General features: G+C 59.3%; 1 protein-coding gene across 3 annotated transcripts in view; it reads left to right on the forward strand.

Moving 5' to 3' along the window:
- Positions 1-9,575, forward strand: part of NCKAP5L (NCK associated protein 5 like) — a 31,543-nt gene extending 21,968 nt beyond the window's left edge. For all 3 annotated transcript variants that reach the window (XM_036019054.1, XM_036019055.1, XM_028532344.2), the window contains exons 7-13: positions 2,434-2,547; positions 3,506-6,138; positions 7,025-7,187; positions 7,408-7,489; positions 7,800-8,108; positions 8,187-8,329; positions 8,690-9,575. In XM_036019054.1, coding sequence (XP_035874947.1) covers positions 2,434-2,547; positions 3,506-6,138; positions 7,025-7,187; positions 7,408-7,489; positions 7,800-8,108; positions 8,187-8,329; positions 8,690-8,905 — 3,660 coding nt within the window. In that variant the 3' untranslated portion in view covers positions 8,906-9,575. The remainder of the gene's footprint in view (positions 1-2,433; positions 2,548-3,505; positions 6,139-7,024; positions 7,188-7,407; positions 7,490-7,799; positions 8,109-8,186; positions 8,330-8,689) is intronic.
- The last annotated feature ends 3,870 nt before the right edge of the window (positions 9,576-13,445 follow it).

The following is a 13,445-nucleotide window of genomic DNA, read 5'->3' on the forward strand; positions in this document are numbered from 1 at the left end:
TCGGGAAGGCATGTGACCACCCGGTCACGTGTGTGCATCTCTGCGTGTGCACATTGCATACAGGGTGTGGGGAGAGTAGGTTTACCATTGTGCGTATGCAAAACACAGTTTATTCTTGTGCTGTTATTGATTAATAATGACACTTTTCCCATACAAACAACTGTAAACCTAGCTTTGTCTCACCCTGTGTGCTCACCCACTGACTCGGGCATGGCCGCAGACCCTGGTGCCCGCCTCTAGTCCTGCCTGACACCTGCCTCACCCGGGAGGAGCAGTGGCCTCCTGGCAGTGAACCGTGGGCTTGGTTAAGATGTCATGTGGGGTCACTGTGTCAGGAAGCCTCAAGGATGGGGTGAGACACAGGTGCAGGCATCAGGAGCAGCTCCTGGTACTTGAGGTAAGCAGCAAGCTCTGAAGTCAGCCAGTGCACCCCCACCCCACCTCTGACCTTGACAAGAAGAGAAGTACTTTCTGTGTGTGCGTCTGTCTGTCTGTCTGTCTGTCTGATACAAACCAGGCCGCTCTTGGTTCCTAGACCCTGAGCAGGAAGCCCTCAGCTCCCTGGGAAGCCTGGCCCTTGGCAGAGGAAGGCTGCCATCACCGTGGCCTTTCCAGAGCCCCGGTCTGCCCCACTGTGCCGGCCCCCGGCCCCGCATCTCATCCTGCGGCAGGGCTCACCTGGACTGGCCGGTCTTGCCCCGTCCATGCCCTTCTCAGTAACTGGTGATAAAAGAGGTGTAGATCGCCCTTAAGTCATTTCTTTTTTACTGAAATGAATTCTGGGACTTGAATTTGGGTTTTTAAAATGAGTTTTCTGGTTTGGGGCAGTAGATTTATCTTCCCCAGAGGTAACATGATGTAATGGAAAAAACATGAGCCTTTGCCTCAGATAAACTTGGGTTGGATCCCTAACTTAGCTAATTCTTAGCTGTGTGACCTTGGGCAAATTATATGATCTTACAAACCACGGTTTCTCCTTGTAGGTGGAGATACGGCTGCCTGTATTGCAGGATTAAATGAGATAATATGTAGAGCTTGGCCTATAGTGGGTAGTCAACATTCGGCAGCTATTTATCATTATTAATGTTATTCCCAAGCTGTGCTTTGCTAGAATGAAAGCTCCATTGATAAAATGCTAATCAGGCTCTTACTGTGAGTAGTGCCTTTGCCAACACACACGGAACTGGACAGGGCTGTGGCCTGGGCGAGCGCACAGGACCCCTGGAGGCTGGGGCTGCGGAAGCTCAGGCAGGTCTGCAGTCAGAGTACTGCAGCAGCAGGAGTGCAGAGCAGTGCTGTCCGAGAGCCAGAGTGGGGAGAGGCCGTCGGAGACAGGCTGGGGAGGGCTCCCTTCATAAGATGCCGTGGAACCTGGGCCTCGAGGGATGGGCGATTTGAAAGGAGTGGAGTAGGGGTTAGAGAAAAGGGATTCCCTGTGGAAGGAGCAGAGCAGGGAAGTCAGGGGAGCAGCCGGCTGTGTGGCAGGGCTGGCACAGAGGGTGTGGAGGAGCTTTGAGGGAGACAGAGCTGGAGACGGCGGCAGGAGAACGGGCCTGCCAGGCCGGGAGTGCCGGTGGAGGGGTTCAGACTTGTCTTCAGTGGGCAGGCACGAGAGGCTTGGAACGCAAAGATGCTTTAGAAAAAAAAGTAAAAGATGCTTTAGGCCATCTCGCACACCGGAGACTGAAAGGTTGAATGGCCACCCAGGTTGGAGAGATGGAAATGCCCAAGAGCCGCGCCCAGCCAGAGGCGGAGGACCGGGGCTGAAGCAGCAGCTGCAGGCGGCCAGCGGGGAGGCAGAGAGGTGCTGCCCGGCTGGGTTTGAAAGCTGTGGAGGCAGAGAGATGGGGAAGGGTTAAAGCTGGCTGGTGTCTAGTCAAGATGCCCAAGTGAAGGAAGTGACATTCTTGGGGGTGGGGAGAGGGGACCTATGATTAAATGGTACTTTCGTGACCCTCAGAGCACAAGTGCCACAAGAGACCAATCGGAAGAGACAGAAGTGATGACTTCCACCACCATCTCTTTTCTGGGACCCAGTGACAAGTGCCTCTTCCCCTAGTCTCGGCCTGCAACTCGAGGGTCCCGAGTAGTCAGAACAGGAGGGGGCCTCTCTGCCACCCCCCCCCCCCCATAATCGGGGAAGAGGATCCTAAGAAAAGCAGTGGTCCTGGAGCCGCCGCCACCCTCGGGCCCGGGGCACCCCCCTTTCTCCAGAGCTCCCGGACCAGTGTCCCCTGTCTGCCTCCTGGGCGTGCACTTCCTCAGCCTGCCTGTGCCTGGGTCTCCTAAGGCTCCTCTGACCAGTGGCGGGGACAGTGGTGAAAGCATCCCTTGGGCCGGGAGGTGTCCCTGCCCCGGGATGGGAAGACCTAATTCATGAGGGAGTAGAGACCTGGGACCAAGCACCAGTGCTAACTCTGTCCCTCCCTGCAGATCCCGCTGACCCCGCTCCAGCCGCCGTCCGAGCCACCGGCCTCCCCGTCCCTGAGCTCTGCTGAAGGGCCGGCCACCTCGATGCCTCTGGGGCGCTGTGCTGGGCAGAGAGAGGTAGGAGGGCTGGGCGTGGTGGTCCGTGGCTCCCCTGGCTGTGGGCTTCTCAGTTATCTCCCTTGCTGTTTCCTGATGAGTCCCAGGGGAGGGACTGTGTCACCGTGCAGATTCTTGTCCAGGCTGGGTATGAGCCCTCCGCTGTCACCTTATACCAAGAGAAAACAGATCCTACCCCCTGCCACTGGCCTTGCAAGCAAACAGGTTAATACTGCAGTAAGGGCCGTAGCTTCTGCTGTGCCAGGCACTGTGCTGAACACTTGGGTCTCATCTACCTTATGTGATGAGGTTAAAGATAACCACTATCCATTTTACAGATGATATGACAAAGCTTAGAGATTCGATAACTTGCCAAAGGCCATCTAACTAGTTCTGTAGTAGGTCTGGTACTTGAACCTGCACAGCCTGGCTCCAGAGCCCATGGAGTTAACCACTGTGTTAGCCCGGATTGGGCATGTTAAGGGGTCAGGCAAGGATCCCCTTCTCCACAGAGACCACGCCAGCAGGTTGCTGTCTGACCTGACAAGGCCTGGGCTTGCCTGCCGTGACTGACCTTGGACTTGGCCACATCACAGCCCCTTCTTGAGTGTCTGCGTTCTTTCTGGAGGCTGAAAAATGAACGGGCCTCCCTTCCCTGGGGCAAGCACAGCTGTCGGGGTTGCAGGTGGTCAGAGCTGCCGGCCCAAACAGCAGCGGGAAGTGGTGGGGAAGCGGGCTTATGTAACCAGGGAGGGGGTTGGGGTGCCCACCCAACCCCAGTCACGCCGGGAGAAATAGTGGGGCTAACCAGGGCTCGGTGACCCTTAAGGAAGATGAGCCGTCATATCCCAGGAGCTGTCAAATTCCCTTTGGGGCTACGGAGGAACCAGGCCAGCTGTGTTCCTGACATACTCCGTCACATGCGGCTCAGGTCCCGGGTCTGTGTGTGGTCTCCTCCTCATGCCGCTTCTCCCCCAAGGTGTGCTGGGAGCAGCAGCTACGGCCAGGAGGAGGCCCAGGACCCCCAGCCGCCCCACCCCCAGCGCTGGATGCCTTATCCCCGTTCCTTCAAAAGAAAGCCCAGATCCTGGAGGTGCTGAGAGCCCTGGAGGAGACTGACCCCTTGCTTCTCTGCTCACCTGCCACCCCCTGGCGGCCTCCAAGCGAGGGTCCTGGCTCCCCAGAGCCCATCAACGGCGAGCTCTGTGGCCCACCCCAGCCTGAACCCTCCCCCTGGGCCCCCTACCTGCTAGTCGGCCCTGGTAGCCTCGGAGGCCTGCTCCACTGGGAGCGCCTCTTGGGGAACCCTGGGGAGGAAGAGGGTGCTGGGCGGCCCTGGGTCCCCAGCAGAGGATCCCCCCAGGCCCAAGGTGCTATCTCTGGCCCACCCTGTGTCCCGGGCAGCAGCTCCTCCTCTTCTTCTGATGAGGCAGGCGAGCCCAGTGAGGCACCCAGCCCCGACACCCTGCTCGGGGCCCTGGCCCGCAAACAGCTGAACCTGGGTCAGCTCCTTGAGGACACAGAGTCTTACCTACAGGCCTTCCTGGCTGGGGCTGCAGGCCCACTCAATGGGGACCACCCTGGGCCCGGGCAGCCATCCTCCCCAGACCAGGGGCCTCCACAGCTGTCCAAGTTCAAAGGCCTCCCCAAGTCGGCTTGGGGTGGGGGTACCCCAGAGGCTCACAGGCCGGGCTTTGGTGCTACCTCAGAGGGCCAGGAGCCCCTCCCCTTCCTCAGCATGTTCATTGATGCAGGGGACGCCCCCCTGGGCCTACGACCTGGTCACCCCCACTCCTCATCTCAGGTGAAAAGCAAGCTCCAAATTGGCCCCCCTTCTCCTGGGGAAACCCAGGGACCCCTTCTGCCCTCTCCAGCCAGAGGTCTCAAGTTCTTAAAGCTGCCTCCAGCCTCGGAGAAGGTCCCCAGCCCAGGAGGCCCTCAGCTCAGCCCTCAGTTCCCCCGGAACTCCCGAATCCCCTGCCGGAACAGCGGCTCAGACGGCAGCCCCTCTCCGCTGCTGGCCCGGAAGGGCCTGGGTGGAGGAGAGCTGTCCCCAGAAGGGGCACAGGGCCTGCCCACCAGCCCTTTGCCCTGCTCCACGGCCCTGGACTCTGCACAGCTGCGGCCTCCCCAGCCGGCCTTGTCCACCGCACTATCCCCTGGATCGGCGGTGTCCCCCTGCTACGAGAGTATCCTGGACCTTTCCCGGGGCACCTTCAGAGGGCCTTCTCCGGAGCCGCCTCCATCCCCGCTGCAGGTGTCCACCTACCCACAGCTAACTCTGGAGGTGCAGCGGGCCCCTGAGGCCCTGAGAAGCCCTGGAGCACCCCCTAGCCCTTGCCTCCCGGAATCCTGCCCCTATGGGAGCCCCCAGGAGAAGAGTTTGGACAAGGCAGGCTTGGAGTCACCCCATCCTGGCCGCAGGACCCCGGGTGGCTCAGCCAAGAAGCCCAGCCAGGGGGCGGGGCGGCGACCTGGAGATTCTGGCCACACACCTCTGCGGGACAGACTGGCAGCCCTGGGGAAACTGAAGACTGGCCCCGAGGGGCCCCAGGGCCCAGAGAAGAACGGGGTGCCGGCCAGGCCCGGCACTGAGAAGGTGCGGGGAGCAGGAAGGTCCAGGGAGAGCACTGGAGACATGGTGCTCTCCACCCCCAGGCCCCCTGAGCAACCAGAAGCCAAGGGGGCCCTGCAGGGGACAGTGGCCTTGAGCACAAGCAGCCTGAAGCAGCAAGAACCTGGGCTCCTGGGGGACCCTGTGACCCGAGTCTACTCCTCCCACTCCATGGGAGCGCGGGTGGACCTGGAGCCTATCTCACCAAGGAGCTGCCTCACCAAAGTGGAGCTGGCCAAGAGCCGGCTGGCAGGGGCCCTGTGCCCCCAGGTACCCCGCACCCCTGCCAAAGTGCCAACATCAGCCCCCAGCCAGGGCAAGCCCAGTAAGAGCCCCCACGGCAGCCCGACAAAGCTACCTTCCAAGTCGCCTACCAAGGTAGTGCCCCGACCCCTAGCCCCGCCAGCCACCAAGGAGCACCCCAAGCCCGACAAAGGGAGAGGCCCACCTTGGACAGACTGCGGCAGCCCCACGGCCCAGCCCACACCCTCCGCACCTGGCCCCACTGACCCAAGCCAGGGCCCCGAGAGGCGTGCCCCGCACTCGGCCATTGAGGAGAAGGTGATGAAGGGCATCGAGGAGAATGTGCTGCGGCTGCAGGGCCAGGAGCGGGCCCCGGGCACCGAAGTCAAGCACCGCAACACCAGCAGCATTGCCAGCTGGTTTGGCCTGAAGAAGAGCAAGCTGCCCGCACTGAACCGCCGCACAGAAGCCACCAAGAACAAGGAGGGGGCCGGCGGGAGCTCCCCACTCCGGAAGGAGGTCAAGGTGGAATCCCGGAAGCTGGAGGCGGAGAGCCTCAACATCTCCAAGTTGATGGCTAAGGCGGAGGATCTGCGCCGCGCGCTGGAGGAGGAGAAGGCCTACCTGAGCAGCAGGGCCAGGCCACGGCCCGGGGGGCCGGCGCCAGGGCCCAGCGCGGGGCTGGGGCAGGTCCAGGGCCAGCTGGCCGGCATGTACCAGGGCGCAGACACCTTCATGCAGCAGCTGCTCAACAGGTGAGGGCCTGGGACCAGTTGGCAGGTACTCGGTGACCAGAGGCACTTGTCCCTCCGTGGGCACAGCAGAGACTGCTAGGACTGCCTGGCTTGGGAGATTGGGCTTCGCAGAGGTCAAAAGGGGTCAGAAGCCAAGCAAAACACCACCAAGGTACCTGGGGGTTAGTAGTCTGACCGAGAGGAAAGATGGAGGGTTTGCGTCCCAGCTCCCCGCCTCTCTGGCTCTCTGACCTCAGACTTGCTGAGACCCAGTTTCTCATTTGGGAGGAGTGAACAGACCACACTTCGCTGGGCCGTCTCCAGTGGCAGATGAGACGGGCTACCTAAGTGCCTCTGCCCAGTGGTCAAGGGAATGCCCGTTCCTAACTGCGGCCTGCTGAAGGTCTTACGCTGGGGCTTCCCATCTTGTAGCACAGGGGGAGGTCTCCTTCCCATCTTGCTCTTCGGTACCTGCGATAGACCCCGCAGTGGGAGCTGTGGTTTAGAGAAGGGGCCACCCCAGACTGGGGGTGCTATATCTGGGCCGGGTCAAGGCAGAATGTCCGCAGGAATTGGGCCCCAGGTAAGGTGGGATTTGGACAGCAAATGCACTCAGATGCAGCTGGGGCAGGCAAGGTTCATTGTGTGTGGACCAGGACATGACCAGGTCTGCCATCTGCCTGTCAGCATTGTCCAGTGGTCTCTAGGCTTGACTCTAGATAGCTTTGGGAGAGTTCTCCCATCTTCCCTGCCCCTGCTGTTGCCCTGGGGTTTTTCCTAGGGTTTCTGCCTGTTCCCAGTGTCAGACGGGATTGCTAAGGGCAATCACCAGGGGTATGTCCCCTTCTCCAGGGGCGGCCAGGGGGTACCTCACTAGCCCACACCACCTCTGCACTGCTGCCCCTAGGGTGGATGGCAAGGAGCTGCCACCCAAGAGCTGGAGGGAGCCCAAACCCGAGTATGGTGGCTTCCAGCCAGTGTCCTCTGACCCCAAGAACGCCTGGCCAGCCTGTGGGCCCCGAAATGGTCTGGTGGGCCCTCTCCAGAGCTGTGGAAAACCTTCTGGGAAGGTAAGTTCTTGGGGCAGGGACTGGGTGGGGACTCCCCTCCCTGAGGCCTGGAAGCTGCTGCATGCACTTCTATTGGGAGGGAGGGGTGGCAGAGGGTGCTGGGGCGGGGGAGGGCCCCCTGAGGGCGGGCAGGGTTTGGGTACTCTCAGATCCATACTCCAGGGGTCCTAAAGGTGAAGTCTGGGGAGGGATGGGCTCAGAGCTCTTCTGTTTCCCACAGCCAAGCAGCGAGCCAGGGAGGCGGGAAGAGATGCCCTCAGAGGACAGCCTGGCTGACCCAGTGCCCACCTCGCACTTCACAGGTCAGCAGGGTCAAGGGCCAAGGATGTGACTAGCTCCTCACCTGCTGCTTGCTTTACTCCTTCCTGTCACTGCAGCAGGTGCCAGGCCCTGAGTGTCATCTTGGTGCCAGTCACTGGGTGGGCACTGGGGCTGCACAGACATTTACCCCTTCCTACCCTAGGGGTTCCTGCCCCCCATTCCCTAAGCCTGTTGGGCCTGGAGGGGCCAGGACCAGGGCTGGAGCTGGGGGCTAGGGCAGGAACCTAGAAGAAGTCAGAGTGGATGAGCCACCTGCAGCTTCACGTTGGTGACTTACGCTCCCCTCCCCAGCCTGTGGCTCCTTGACTCGAACCCTGGACAGTGGCATTGGGACCTTCCCGCCCCCTGACCATGGCAGCAGTGGTACCCCCAGCAAGAATCCTCCCAAGACCAAGCCCCCAAGGCTGGAGCCCCCACCCGGGGGGCCCCCAGCTCGGCCACCGCTCCTTACCAAAGTCCCCCGCCGCGCCCACACGCTGGAACGGGAGGTGCCGGGCATAGAGGAGCTGCTGGTGAATGGGCGGCACCCCAGCATGCCGGCCTTCCCCGCGCTGCTCGCTGCTGCTCCGGGCCACCGGGGCCATCAGACCTGTCCTGATGGTGAGTGTCCAGGCAGGGGGGAGGGCTGTCCCTGGGGCTCCACACACCACCACCTACCTTCCCCTTGTCACTGCATAGATCCCTGTGAAGACCCAGGACCTTCCCCTCCTGTTCAGCTGGCCAAAAACTGGACCTTCCCCAACGCCAGGGCGGCCGGTGGATCCACCGACCCTTTCCTGTGTCCACCCCGACAATTGGAGGGGCTGCCCAGGACCCCCATGGTAAGCACGGCCAAAGGGGAAGGGAATAGGACTGGAGGGTGAGAGGGAAAGAGGGAGGCCAGTTTCTCCAGTGAGATACAGACCTGTCCCGGAGGATTGAGGGGACAGCCCCTTGGATGCCCCTCTGGGCAGCCCACCTACCCCCTTCCTACACCCCTCCTGGGGGAAGCATTTCTCCCCCTCCACAGAACCCTGGTGGGACTGTGCTCCGCCCTGCCTCCAGCCTGCTTCCTCTGAGCACGGCCCATCTCCACCGCCCCCGCCTGCAGAGCCCCCAGCCCGAGAGCAGAGCCCAGGGCCTTTCAGGCTGGGCCAGGAGGTGAGAGGAGGTTCCTCCTGAGCTTCCCGTTCCTTTCTCAGGCCCTGCCTGTGGACCAGAAGCGGAGCCTGGAGCGCAGCCACCCAGCCCCTACAACGCCCCAGGGCCCCGCGTTCGGGGGCAGCCGCACTCCCAGCACATCGGACATGGGTGAGGAAGGCAGAGCGGCCAGCGGGGGCCCTCCAGGGCTGGAGACCTCGGAGTCTCTCAGCGACTCGCTCTACGACTCGCTCTCCTCCTGTGGGAGTCAGGGCTGAGGAGCTGCGCCACGGCCCCTCTGGGACCGCAGCCCAGCCCAGCTCTGCTCGGGGGCCATGGGCTCCTCCCTCAAGGGACCGAGGAGGCAGATGGATGAGAAGGCGAAGGGGTCCCTGACACACCCCACCGCCCACCGCTGCTGTGGAGGAGATGACCACTCTCAGCTCAGGGAGAGACCCCACCTTTGGTCCCTCCTCTCGCCCAGAGTAAGGCTCTTCCTCTGAGGGACTGAGTCTCCAGGCCTCTGTGTCCCAGCCCTAGCTCCTACTTCAGGCTGAGCCATCTGTGGTGCTGGGCTTCCTGCCCGCCAGCTGTGCCATCTCCGCCCAACCTGGCCGCCCCCCGCCCCGCCCCAGCCCCCACGGGGCCAGCCCGGAGGCCACGTGCTCGCGGGGTTTGGGGGTGAGGGGTCCAGTTGCCTTCTCTCTCATCTGCCCTGGTCCTCCCTGCTGTCTGGATGGTGCTGCCCTTCCCTGCCCCATGTCTTTGGGGTCCGTTTGTCTGTCTTTTTCGTTGTTTTTTTTTTATATTAAAGCGCCTGGCCCACTCCCCACTTTCTACCCCCACCCCCGCACTGCGGTTAATTTATCTGTTGTTATAAATGCGGCTGCTCTGCTTCCAGCCTCTGCTTCTGCGGTGTCCCTAATAAAACGTAGAGGCCCCTCTGTGCCCCCGACTGGTTTGTTCTGTGGGAGAACTCAGGGATGGACAGGTGTGAGGAGAATGTGGGCACCAGGTGGGGTGTGGGTGAGACTCAGTCCCGGGCACCCTTCTGAAGCAAACAAGCCCTGCACCAGGGGAGCTGGCCAGGCTTACCCAGAAGATAACAGGATTGGTGGATGGGGGTCCGCCTGGGCCTGGAATGGGGGCTGTGTCGGAGAGACTGCCCTGGCCTGGGGCCGGGGCGCGGCTGCCCCTTGGGGACGGTAGCCGTGGGCATGTGTTTAAACCCCTGTACCTATCAGATGGGTGGGACCTGCAGACTGAGGTTCAGGGGCTGGATGGTTAGCGGAGTTAAGTGTCTAGCCTTCTGTCGTCATGAAGGGGAGGCACAACTGGGTCTCAAACTGTTGCCACATTCTAAACTTCCCCTCCGATCTTGGGCTTTGCCCAGACCTGCTCCTATTTCTACCTCATTTCAACCAGAGGTCCCCTGGCTCTCAAATTCTCACTTCAGGAAAGGGAGGCCAGCAATGAGGGTCTAGACTTCTGGGAGTTTTCTCAGGCTCTCCCCCTGGCATGAGAAGGGACGGGATGGTTGTGGGGCTGCAGACCTTGGGTTTCCTGTTGGGCACGGAGCTGAGCAATGATCTGGAGGTGAACCCGGTGGCAAGCCAGCCTCCTGCCCCCCGGGCTGCGAGACAGAGGGTGACTCCTGCCAAGCGCCCACTGACACCCTGCACTGACTGCCTCCCGGGGGGCATACCGTCTGGAGGCCACCTGGCCAGCACACACGCTCAGTACTCCTGGCCCTGTGGCTGGGGCTCTAGACAGTTCGCCGAGGACGTGGGGCAGCTGCAGCAGACACGCGGTGTGCCGGCACCACAGGCAGGCTCAGCCAGGGCGGGGCGCCCAGACAGGAGGTAGTGCTGAGCACATTCAGAACTCGGTTATACTGTGGGTGCTGTCCTGGGCTCCGACCCACTCAGGGAAGACAGAATGGGGAGGGTGTCAGCACCCCCTTTCATATACTACCTCCTTCCGGCAGTGTCTGTCCCGCCTCCTAATGCTCCAGAAAGCCGTGAAAGAACTCCCCGTTAAAATGAACCCCTGCCGTATTGCCAGCCTCCTGGTCCCTGACCCCTGCCGTAGCCCCCTGGAGGGAGCGTGTCACCCTCGCTTGAAGACGTTGAGGCAAGACCAAGAGAAGGAAGGATCGAGTCAAATGTCAGTTTTCTTTAAATGTCAGAATCCCACTTTTTTCCGTCTTTCCCTCCAGGTTCCTGTCCCCCTGTGCCTTCGGCTTTTATGGGGTTAAGGGTGATGGTACGAAGCTGCAAATCTCTGCTTCTTGCCAGGCAGGCTCAAAGAAGTCTACATTATCCCCCTAACAACTTTATTTCTTGGTTTTCCAAGCCCTTTTCTCTCTTTGAACTGGTGGATTAGCTCATTTCCTTGCCAGGATGGAGTCGTTTGCCCACAGGACATTTATTCTGTTTCCTCTCGGGAAAGAGCATGGCCTGGTGGGTTTGACTCTGGACTCCACCTCTCACCAGCCGAGACCAGTGGGTCCATCCGTGTTTGTGTCACCAGGGTCTGGTCAGTCTGCTACCAGGCTCTGTTCTCCACTGTTGGCGAATGCTAGGTGGCACCTCGGTCCCTGGGGCAGTGTCAGCCCCCCCCGAAGCAGGGAAGCATCAGCCACACGGGAGCCAGCCCCCCCAACCCCCCACCCCTGCAGCTGTTCCAAGGTGGGCGGCTCTCCTTCCCCCGTCAGACTGCTAAGGGGTGCGGGGCCCAGATGGGCCGTCCTGCAGCCCACATAACTGTGTGCCCCCCACAGGCCGAACACCCTATCTGAGGTACTTCTGTGGAGGGGGACACTCCGATGAGTTAAAGATACAGTACTCCCTGGAAACTGATTTCCTTGTCCTTCGAGGAGAGGTTTTGCTAAACAACTGCAAGATCCTCACTACCGCAGAGCGTTTCAGATCCCAGTTTGCAAGCTCTGCCTGAAGGGTGAAGGGGGCCTCACTGATTTCTCTGGGTGACTGCTTGCCTCTCCATTCAGTACGACCCTTCTGAATTTCCCCCAAGGAAGCCAGAACTGCCAGACACCCAGCCCCCGCCCACCTTATACCCCCTGCAAATGATGTCAAGGCATCAGCGAGAATAAGGAAATGTTTCTCGTCCCCCTCCCCGGGAACCCCACCTTTGGTGAGAATGCCCCAAAATGTGTACCCGAGGCTTTCTCTGGGTTGCTAGAGGTTTCTATCCTTCACCCTTTTCTAGATTTCCTACCACTAGTATGTTTTGTTTTCTTTATCAACAAAGAACTTTTAAGAAAAAAACCATCCTCTGCAGAAAATTCTAAGCTATATTCCCCCACCTGTAATCCTGAGTGAGTTACTTCAAGCACACACATTTTTAAAGGCAAGTGAATTTGGAGTAAACACAGCCAAGCATTTATGACATTGGAATGGGAATTTTTTTAAGTTAGAAATTTTTAAATTAAAATAATCACCCTTTTTGTAATTATTAAAGACATGCAAATTATGAAAGTGCATGTTCATGGTTATTTTTAATAAAAGTAAGTAAAATTGGATAGAATGTTACACAAGGAAGAGGAAGAGTCTCGTTCATACCCCACCTCCCTCCTCACACATAACCTGAGTTGATTGGGAACCCCTTCAAATCATTTTTTAAAATACACACAGCACGCTAATGTTGACCTTTTATTAGAAAATGGGGTTATTCCATAGTTACTGATCCGCTTCTGGTAGCACTTGATATTACTTGGAGGTCTGGCCGGAGCCCGTGAACCTCCGTCGTGGTACTCACGGACTCCCGTTGTGTGCGGGCGCCGCGCGGGCTCCCTCTGCCGGGGCGCACGGTGCGGTGCGCGCTGCACTTGGGCCCTTGGCCGCTTGGGGATTTCCCTGAGATAAAGTCCTATAAATGGAATTGCTGGGTCATACAGGAGGCTTAATTTAAATGTTTTCTACATATTAATAAATTTTACTTTTTCATCAGCGTATAACAGAGACTATTGTTCACATCACTGAGTATTATCAACCTTTTTATTCTTAGCCAGTTTGGTTGAAGTAGTGATCCCGTCGAGTTTGCAACCCCATGTAGGGACTTCGGCTTTTGCTCCGAGTGAAGTGGGGAGCCGCTGTCGGGTGACAAGGATAAGCCGTGGAGGGTAAGTACGGGGCAAACCAGTAAGGAGGCCTCTGGGTAACTCCGGTGAGAGGTGGCTGTGGCTTGTGCCAGGGTGGAGACACTAGAGACCAGATTCGCTCGCGTGATGGACACGAGGAAATGCGAAGAGTCACGACAACTCCCAGGTGTTTGGAGCAACAGGTGGGGAGAAGTTGCCATCAGCTGATACAGGAAGACCGTGCATGGAGCAGGCTTGGGAAAGGGATGATCAGTGACGACATCTGGTGGAAAAGAGGGAGAAGGTAGTTGGTTATGGATGTCCAGAATTCAGGAAAGAAGCCTGGGTGGAGATATAAATTACAGTAAATCATCAGCACATGGATGTTATTTAAAGCGAGGGGACTGGGTGAGACCACCAAGGGAGAAAGGAGAGGGAAGGTCAGAGCGAGGTCAGAGGGCATGAGGAGGAGATGGCGAGGGAGGCTGAAGAGATGCTACCCAGAGACAGGGAGGCCCTGGAATATAAGCAAGGACAATGTTCCAAGAAGGATTTAATCTGAGTCCAGCTCTGCTGATGGGTCCGGCAAGAGGAGGATTGAAGATTGTTTCTGGATGTAGCAACGTGGAGGTCACTGGTGACCGTAGCAAAAGCACTGATGGAAACAGAAGCGGTGTGGAGTGGCCAAGACAGGGGGGGGAGGGAGAAGTGGCCCA

The sequence above is a fragment of the Phyllostomus discolor genome, chromosome 2 (assembly GCF_004126475.2).
Source record: "Phyllostomus discolor isolate MPI-MPIP mPhyDis1 chromosome 2, mPhyDis1.pri.v3, whole genome shotgun sequence".
Lineage (NCBI taxonomy): Eukaryota > Metazoa > Chordata > Mammalia > Chiroptera > Phyllostomidae > Phyllostomus > Phyllostomus discolor.